Below are 9740 nucleotides of genomic sequence, written 5' to 3'. Positions count from 1 at the left end.
CGGTGGTTTGATGGATCTGGTTCTTTCCAATGTCAATTTCAAAGATAGGGTCGAAGCGGCGGCAATTTCAGTTTATCCCTGCTATAATTTTCCTCTGGTTGATGTAGGGTTCTGGGAGGGTCTGAGTTTTTTGTGGGCTTTCATTTATGTGGGTTTTCCATTTGGCTCCTTTTATGGACATTTCTATGTGGGTACCGGGTACATCATCTATGTGGGTTTGCATCTTGTAAGTGGGTTTGGTACAAAAATTATGTACAAACATTTCTATTAAGGGTGCACACGGTACGGTTCGGCTCGGTTCTTGAAGAGACCGAGTATCTGTACCTCCCTAGCCTCGGTTCCAAAATTTTGGACCGGTACTTGTACCTTGTACCTCGGTTCCGGTACCATTCGGTACACGTCCGGTACCAGGTACGGTTCCGATACCAGTCGTTACTTTTCCAAACATAAATATGTCTTTTTCTCTCACAACATAAGTACTTGTTTTTCAATATATTGAGTAATATCTCAATCAAAAAACAAAGCACCAACTAATAAGTAGCAATATTACTAGAAAATCAAACAAACAAAGTCTTGAAAATCTGAAAAAAGAAGTAGCAGTAGGCAGTAGCACACAAACTGACAAACACACACTAAAGTCTTGAAAATCCGAAAAAAGAACAAGTAGCAGTAGGCAGTAGCCACAGACACACATACTAAGTCTTGAAAATGAGAAAATCTGAAAAAAGAACAACTAGCAGTGCATCTAGTGCTGTAGTAGTCTTGAATCTTGATCTTCTAATCCATGTCAGCAGCACTTGTGGTGGCATCAGTGTTGATAGGACCAAGTAACGCTGCAAAAACAAATAATCGCAGTTAGTAACTATTAGTCTATATCTATTACTGCCAAACACAAGTAATAATGTAATATGTATATCAGCAATGTATTTGTTTATACAATTGTATGTTACCTTCTTCAAGTTCAACATCATCATCTGGTATGTAATCAGATAGAAGATCAAGTTGTATTGGCTTCCTTAGCCAGCTTTGTGTGCAAAGCAATGCCTCAACTGTCCTTGTAGATAAAAAGCTTCTACAAGGACTTAAGACTCGCTTTCCTGTGCTAAAAGCAGACTCAGAGGCAACAGAAGACACAGGAATGGCTAATATATCCTTAGCCATATGTCCAAGTATCTTATACTTTGTATTGTTGGTCTTCCACCAACCCAATAAGTCAAACTCCTCATCATCATCTTCTCCTTCACCTTCTTCATACTTGTCAATGAAATATCTATCCAACTCTATTTTTCCCATGTCATCATTTGGGATACTCTTGAATCTCTTACTCCTTGACATCAACTCTTTCATACGATTTGGCCATGCCCTGGTTTACTTACACTTCTTTGGCTTGTCCCTGGATAGAACTAAGTCTAAGGCTCTAAGCCTAGTGCTAAGCATTAATTATGCGATCTCTGTGGGGGCATCTCTTAAAGTGCTTCCACAATGTTGTTGTTCCATTTATGCAGTTGTGAGCCCTATATATCCTTCCACAGTAATTGCAAGTGGCTTCTGCAACATTTCTCCTAGTGAAATGACGCCATATTATGTTCTGATCCCTAGCTGGACTTGATGCATCCATGAATGATTGGTCACTGACAAACAATATATACACAATTCAAACATGAATCATTGCTGGAAAAAAATCTAAAGAACACAAACAACATGCATTCAAGACACCAAGCTGAATCCATAAATCCAAAATCTAATTGGTACCCATTGTCTGTTGAAACTAGATGTTACCAAGATTTTTAACTTGAACCAAATCAGCAAAACAATTGGCATAAAGAAGAGATCCTTACCTTGTAAGACCGGATCTCAACGATTTTTTCAGTGAAGGAGAAGCACATGCACATCGGTATTGCTAAGCAGAACAACCTATTAAAGCCAGCAACAAATTCAGTCTATAACATCAGATACATATGTAATCAAAATGATACTAGCATTTCAGAAAACACAAATTCAATTAAGAAATTTTCTGAAAGGAGATTGAATTATCCAGTGAGAAGAAATGATTCATAATAAAGGCAAAATAGGGCTTTAGGGTTTCAAAATGATAACACTGGTAATTCATTCATGTCATCAGATCAATAGAAACTTTCAGGATAGTCAAAAATAACATCAACTAATTTTTTTTCTTCATTTCATTAGATCTGGAAACTACAAATCTAGATTGCATTTTACCAAATCGAGATTTAATGAACCCAGTAGTCAAAAATCAAAATCGAGAGGTGGTGTAATGAAGATCGTGGAGTTGAAGTCTTGAATCTTAATACAATGATACAACAGAAAAAAATTCGTCAATCACACGCATAAAAAAATTAAAAACAAATTAAACAAAAAAGATGAAACTAATCAAAAGAATTGACGAACCTGATTTCTAAGAGTGAGAAATTAAGAGATGATTGAATATTTGAAACAAAGAAGATGGATTTAGTAATGGGGTTCTTCACTTCTTCTCCTTCTCAGAGAGAGGAGACGGACAAAAAAAAAGAAAGGAAACTGATAAGAGAAACCCTAGCTCTGTTATGTTGGCTTATATACCCCCTCTAATCTAACGGCTATTACTAATCTATGATCCCCTAAATCTAACGGCTCTTAATATTCGGTACTTTCGGTCCGGTACGGCACGGTACTTGTAGTGGACCGTGTACCTGTACCCCCAGACCCCGGTTCCTATTTTTTGGACCGGTACTTGTACCCCGTTCCTCGGTTCGGTCCAAAATCAGGTACGGTTCCACCGGTTCCGACGCGGTCCGTCGGTCCGGCTCGGTTCCTGTGCACCCTTAATTTCTATATATAAATTTATTTACCAATCAAAATAAAAGAAATCAAAACAAGATTTGTATTTGGATCCTATGTTATCAAATACCTTTTTTTTTAGGTCTTCACATATGATAAATACTCATGCTCCATTGGAAATGCTCTTACAAATAAAAGAATACAAATTCAGTTATTCTATTTAGTTACCAAACCTAGATTTTATGCTGGTGATGACGTTCTCCTCAACTTGGAAGTTCTTAGCCAAGATATCGCTAGGAATTGTTGGCTTAGAACCAAAGAGGTTATTAGCAAGTATTGCAGTTCCAGGCAGTTGACTATTGAAAATAGCTAGCCCGCTAGCCTTCCCCCGTCCAACGTTGTTTAGAAAGTGCACAAGTCCTTTCGGAACAATAAATATCTCTCCAGCTTTGAGAACCTTTGAGTACAAAACATTAGTAGTACTTATGAACCCGACAAGAACTTCCCCTTTTATGATAAATACAACTTCACGTGCGCGAGGGTGTGTATGCAGTGGAATCACTCCACTAGGTGCAAAGTCAGCTCGGTTTATCGAAAGTCCAAGGGTGTTTAACCCGGGGAAATTGTTAACATCACCTAATCTCACTCCAAGCCCGAAGGGATTCGCTGTGCTCGCTTCTTTCACCAAGCCACTATAAAAGAAATCATTTGATGTAACTTCAGACACCGGCTTGCAAGGGAACCCATTCAGGATAGTCGTGGCATTAAAGTCAGCAACACAAAAGTCTTGTTGCTCGTCTGGATCAGCAAAGCATGACAAAGTAAAAAATAGGAACACAGTTAAACACAGAACTAGGAAGAATGGTGTTGTAGTTTTGATACTAAACTTATCAGCAGCCATTGCTTCCTTTCTTTGAAATTTGGTGTAGATCATGTTTGCATATGTCGATATTTATATAGGTTAACATTTTACTATGGGAAGATATTGGAAACATGCAATTGACGACCAAATTCAATTCCAGCTCTTTGGGCTGGGGCAATGGCGTAAAAAATATACCGAAAGCTCAGTCAAATTCACTATTATCTTCTTGACTACCAAAATTTTAATCGGATAATACTAAAACAGCAGAATAAATTTGAGATTGAAAATGACGAAAACGTATCGCTTACTCTTTCTATGACATTTTCTAATGAAAAGACGTAAGGGGTGACGATGCAGTAGACATGTTCACGGCGGTCAAGCCAATCCCAGTAAATGGGGAGCCTTAATTTTGTTAAAAAGTCTGCTCATGTCTCCAGGGTACTGCCACCATAACCGCCTCCAAAGTCCAACCTGCTGTTCACCTAGCATGATTGGTTCACGCCACTGAAATTGTCTTTGTCACTCAAACCAGCATCACCACCACAGGAAAGATTAATCAAATTATCGGAAAACCTGTGAATAAAATAAAAGCCCAAACAATCGGGAAGAATGACTATACCTAAAGAGCATTCACTAGCACCCCAAACTCTACCAATCCACTTCAACCGCTGCTATATTTCTAAGGAAAATTACCACTTCACCAAGCAACTACTCCAGTTTCACGACAAGATCTGGAATAATCACCACTTTCACCTCAACGACACCCAAGTTTAATGAGACACCACTGCCATTGATAGATTCAGGCAGCTATTAATCATTATGTTATCTTCTTTTAGCTGAAGGATGATTCTTTAGCAATTATATGCCTATTTTTCTTAAGCATTACATCATATATTCCCTTAAAAAGGGCAATATTAAATTAAAAATTAACATGCATCGAAGGGATGAATGTTAATACAGTTACAAGAAAGAAATCAGCTGCTAACTACGAGCTCTTCAAGAGTTCTTCTCCAAATGGTCCACCATATTGCGAACGGAAGTATATTCTAAATCTTTTTGATCATATTATTCTTCTTCTTAGCCGACCATTAGACTTGATGCTTTGAGGAAAAACCCACTTAACACTAAAACTATCCAAAACAAATAATGTCATAGCTTTCTAGTTTCCGCACAATGAAGAAACAAGTGATTGTGAGTCTCTTGCTCTGAGTTACACAGCGTGTAGACACTAGAAGTAACTTTTCCATCCCTCGTCTAATAATCTAGTGTTGGAGCTCCGCTATGACAAAGTAACCAAGCTAAAACAATCAGTGATACTATGCACACCGTGACTGACATTCACAGTCTTGGGGACCCCACCAGAAGAAAAATGAGGGTGGATTTTTGTTTTTCTGTGGGTCCCACCATTTTTTGTGTCATGCGGGGATATAGACTTATTGGAAAAAAATACCTTTAACGACACTTTTGGGTTCCATATCTGTTTAGCAATGACAGCTGGCAACTGAAAAATAACAGTGGCAACTGAAAAATCTTGCACAAAATTCCATTGTCTCGCATCTCCACTGTACTACAGCAAATGGAAGTTTCACAATATTGTATTTTAAAAGAAAAGTACAGCAAATGAAGAGGAGACACCTGACTCAAGTTAAAATTTCTCTGATTAATTATAGTACATCAACTTATTGGGGTGAATGAAAGCACTTTGAAATCCGAATGCACTCATGAAAACACAATGCATCTTAAAATGCGCTGAGGCAAAACAGTGCACTCTTATCACTGATCCACCACCACCATCACAAGTAAGACCAATCAGATCGAGTGAAAAATCCTACTGTTGAAATGAAAAGCCCCGAGAGTGACTATATATCCCAAAAGAGCATGCACACCAGCAACCAAACTCTACTAATCCACTTCAACAACTGGCTGCCATATTTCGATGGAAAATCACCTCTTAACCTTCTGCACTTCCACCTAGATCCACTTTCATCCCAAAGACACCCAAAACATTAAACGATTCAAATTAAATTGAAAGACAAGCGTCCCAACTCCCAACTTGAACTCATTGAAATGATTAGTTAATACCGCGTAGTAAGAAATAGTCTTCTAACGGAAAGTTGATAATTACATACTCTCTTCTTTTACCTAAAGGATGATAACTTTGAAGGTGTTTTTTTTTTTTTTTTTTTAACAAACTTTGAAGGTGTTTCGAATCCACCATGATCAAATAATAGTGATTGCCTGATTGGCGTTAAAGGAAAAGGATAAAGTTGACCTAGATAAAAAAAATCAGTCAAATAATAGTGATTGCCTGATTATAACTGTGTGACATTTTTACTTTTTAGTGAATGTGGCAAGCCAAAGGATACTCTCATAATAGAACAATACATAGAAATTAAAAAGGACATTCAGCTTCAACAGTAGTAAATATTATGTTCAGGAAAACCTAATGCAATGCTTGCACGCAGATAACCATGATTTATCAAGACAACTTAGCATCTACCTAAGCTTCCACCCCTGGGGACAACATATAACATCCATGCATGAAAAGGAAAATTATTAAGGAGCAACAACTCGAACTGGACAAAGTGACAACCACTGGCCAACTATAAGAGTCATATCCACGCAGTTGGTTGACTTCTTAGTTTGTTACAGTAACGTATATGCTTCTTTCCTCTGAAGGGTTACTGTACAATTTATGTACATTATGGTGCCATTTATTATTTTCAAGCTAGGTTTGTCTTTTAATGACTCTCAACTTGACGCCATACTTGAAGTTGAGAATGATTCCATACTCGAGAGCTAGAGGTCTTTCCATGTTTGGAGAATGTTGAAATAAATATCTTTGATAGAGATGAATTAACGTGAGTTTCATCTCTTGCATGGAAAATTTCATTCCAATGCATTGTCGCGGTCCAAGTCCAAACGGGATCAAAGAGTATGGATGTCTTTGTTTCTCTTCCTCACAGTTCGGATCAAATCTCTCCGGACGAAACTTGTCTGGTTCTGGAAAATTCTTTGGGTCTTTGGCTAGGATCTCAGGTGACAACCAAATCCATGTACCCTGTCGTTACAAAGCGAACACATCGAATCACAATATGCAGACATGGTGGAAATAAGTCACAGTAGAAGTTTTGAATCAGAATATGCAGATATTTTTGAATCACAATAAAAGTCTAAGTAGACAGATATATATTACCTTTGCAAGGACATAGCCTCCTATCTCTACTTGTTTCAATGCTTCCCTTGCGATCAGTGGGGATGAAGGGAAGAACCTTAATGATTCCTTTATCACCTGTACATTACAAAACTATGTTATTTTTAAATAAGACTAGCAAACATGGCTATGCACGCACAAAATTGTGGGAGAAATCAGTCTTTTAACAAAATAAGAGACTGCAAGTAGATAAAAGTAGTCGATAAGTACTTGATCGAGATACGGAAATCTATGGTGAAGATCCTCAGCCGTAGGTATCAAACTATGTCCACCAAAGCTATCAATTTCTTCTATCAACTTCTTTTCCACTTCAGGATGGTCAGCCACGAGGTAAAGTACCGCTGACAATGTGAAAGCTGTTGTTGTAGACCCTGCAAGTAATTGTTCATAGGCAAGTGCACTTACATAATCGGAAGTAAAAACTTTTTTCAACCTTATATCATCTGATTCTCTCGCATTTAACACAAGCGACAAGAAATCTTTCGATCCTCGGTTTACTTTGTTTGCTCTTTTCTCAACTATTTTTTCTAGCTTACTTAACAAATTCTTCTCAGCTCGCTTTGTTCTCCAATCTATTGTACCTGGAACTCTTTCCCAAATTCGTCTAAATGGGTGTTGAAGTATAGGACAGAGTATTCCAAGTATGACTGAGAGTGAACCGGATAAATCCATCTGAAGTTGAGTAGTGCAATACATATGTTGCTTGATGAAATCTGTGACTACAATGTCATTGTTTTGGTCATACTGAATGGTACAATCATCGAATGAGGATGCTTTTGTGAGACCAAAATCAACACCAAATGCGGCCAGACCAGTAATATCTGTTGCTAATTTAAGAGCGAGGTGAGAAAACATAATGTCTTCGTCTTCTGAAGTAGAAAGATGTTGATCGACAGATTCAATAACAGACTGCATCATGGGTAAATGACTCGTGATATGGGAAGGTTGATACATTGATACTATGGTGCTTCTCATTGTTGTCCATCGGGTACCACTGCAACATCGTTAGCACCGTCATCAGTCATACACTGTGACTAAGATTAACTTGTTGGCCTAACTCAAAGGGAATCAAAAATCAGTGCGGAAAGTTTATAAAGATGATTGAAATGCAAACTGCATAGAATATATTCCAATGGGCAAGCATATACGCTCTAATGTGGAGTGGTGATGGTTTTAAATTCTAACTAAGTTCATACTTTACCTCTAATGTGCGGCTTAAAATCCTTTGACGGATATTCATCAAAAAATTACAAGACTCCTCTTACTTACACCCCTTTAGAGTCGAGAAAAATCAAACAAAAATTCCATCAAGAACTTTTGGTGATGTGACTTTAAATTAACTGTGAAAGTTATGTGTCACTATGAGTTTGTGCGCCAATTTTCACAGCCAAGTGACAGATATCTAGCCCCGTCATCACGGGATTTCACATGATAGGTCTGAAGTTGTTGAAAAAACAAGTATAATCTTAAACAAGGAAGAACTTAATACCTTGTAAAGAAAAGACCCTTTTGGTGGATCATGTTCCCAGCTATGGGAGAAGGAATGCTTCGATCATGTATATCCTTAAATTTCTTTATGCCAACTTCTCTACATAATTCTGGGTCGCCTATAATGATCAGGGGTTGCCTGCCCATGTGAAACCTGTTTTTCCAATCTCACAAATCAAGAATTATTAAGAGCTACCTGTGTCCGCATAAGTATATCTGAGATTCTAAATTCTAAATTTGAAAATATGGGGCCAAATGATCTTTGACGCTCGCATTCTAGATCAGGTCACATTTTTAAGGAAGAAATTACATGGTTGAAGTGACTTACCTATAAACAGGGCCGTATTTCTTGGCAAGAAGAGAGAAAACTTGAGGACCATGCTTGGTAAGTAAATGAAGGTGCCCAATGAGTGGAATTGTTGGAGGACCAGGCACCTTTCTAACTCGCCAATAAGGTGCATATAAGTACATCAACAAAGCCCCCACCACCAAAGGAATCAAGGTGAAGAAAGTTTGCATCAAGAGTAACTTAAATAAGAGTATACTCATGTCTAGAACCACTTGTAATAAGGTATTATAAGCTGATGAAGCCATTGGAGTTTTGGTGGAAGAGAGAGATGGTCTGAAAATATTTTACACAGATGAAGAAAGACGATGGAAAAGGTAGGTATATATACTTATAACAAATGGTGTTGACTTTTTTAATCCCGGATCTCTAATTTTGATATGCATCGTATAAGAAAACAAAAATCATAGACCATTCTATGATTCATATTTGTGACAACAGACAATCCCATGGTTTGTATCGATTATTCAGTAGGAATCGGAATTATTAAATACTTAATATTAATATTTTAAATATAGCAAATTGGACTGTGTGTGCCATTCTTAGTTAGTCATTCGGGGAACAAAGATGCTTAATCACACCAAACTCACACAGCGCCCCGTTTGTTTTGGCAGGTGTGAGTCTCCTGCGTTTGGTCGGTTTTTAAGGTATTTTTATTTTTTTGTGAGTCCTTTCGAAATTATTGTTCGTGGAACTAACGGAATTATTTGTGACTCTTTGGCATCGCAATACATCTGACATAGACACAACCCCAAAACAGATGTGCCCGTGCATCATAGATTCCGAGTAATCCAACTAATGATCATATTTGTGTGCGTCCAAAACGATATGCACGAATTGGTAACTAGGATCTCGCTTCAATCCAATTGGTATAAAACTTGGCTAGCCTAAAACTATGTTTGTCGCTTTGTGGACAATATTTGATTCTTTATTCGGAGAGCCTTAAGATGCTTGTTAGGAGAGTTTTGGACTTTTGCAGTTTCTTCAATGCATAGATGGCCGGCTTCGTATGGGGACTATAAACATCTGCACAAATAAAAAACAAATAGGAT

At 37.7% G+C, this 9740-nt stretch overlaps 2 protein-coding genes across 2 annotated transcripts; both read right to left on the bottom strand.

Moving 5' to 3' along the window:
• Positions 1-1232: 1232 nt before the first annotated feature.
• LOC113353370 (germin-like protein subfamily T member 2) lies at positions 1233-3695 on the bottom strand. The gene is made up of 3 exons (XM_026596995.1): positions 3012-3695; positions 1839-1914; positions 1233-1631 (listed from the first exon to the last, which is right to left on the bottom strand). Exons 1-3 carry the CDS (start codon positions 3677-3679, stop codon positions 1629-1631), a joined length of 747 nt encoding a protein of 248 aa, XP_026452780.1. The 5' UTR covers positions 3680-3695; the 3' UTR covers positions 1233-1628.
• A 2352-nt stretch (positions 3696-6047) lies between these two features.
• LOC113353369 (cytochrome P450 711A1-like) lies at positions 6048-8966 on the bottom strand. Its single transcript, XM_026596994.1, has 5 exons — positions 8671-8966; positions 8344-8496; positions 7065-7848; positions 6837-6932; positions 6048-6701 (listed from the first exon to the last, which is right to left on the bottom strand). Exons 1-5 carry the CDS (start codon positions 8934-8936, stop codon positions 6369-6371), a joined length of 1632 nt encoding a protein of 543 aa, XP_026452779.1. The 5' UTR covers positions 8937-8966; the 3' UTR covers positions 6048-6368.
• Positions 8967-9740: the final 774 nt, after the last annotated feature.

This window comes from Papaver somniferum, chromosome 2 (assembly GCF_003573695.1).
Source record: "Papaver somniferum cultivar HN1 chromosome 2, ASM357369v1, whole genome shotgun sequence".
Taxonomy (NCBI): domain Eukaryota; kingdom Viridiplantae; phylum Streptophyta; class Magnoliopsida; order Ranunculales; family Papaveraceae; genus Papaver; species Papaver somniferum.
The sequence above is the reverse complement of the archived record's forward strand: the minus strand, read 5'-3'. Positions and strand labels throughout refer to the sequence as shown.

What these genes read in the sequence shown, in the direction of transcription:
- LOC113353369 (XM_026596994.1), bottom strand. Translation starts at nt 8,936, where the DNA reads ATGGCTTCATCAGCTTATAATACCTTATTACAAGTGGTTCTAGACATG. An exon ending in AAATACGGCCCTGTTTATAG is followed by an intron (nt 8,497 to 8,670) that starts GTAAGTCACTTC and finishes TTGGAAAAACAG; the next exon opens with GTTTCACATGGGCAGGCAAC. An exon ending in AAGGGTCTTTTCTTTACAAG is followed by an intron (nt 7,849 to 8,343) that starts GTATTAAGTTCT and finishes ACGATGTTGCAG; the next exon opens with TGGTACCCGATGGACAACAA.
- LOC113353370 (XM_026596995.1), bottom strand. Translation starts at nt 3,679, where the DNA reads ATGGCTGCTGATAAGTTTAGTATCAAAACTACAACACCATTCTTCCTA. An exon ending in ATCACCAGCATAAAATCTAG is followed by an intron (nt 1,915 to 3,011) that starts GTTTGGTAACTA and finishes TGGCTTTAATAG; the next exon opens with GTTGTTCTGCTTAGCAATAC.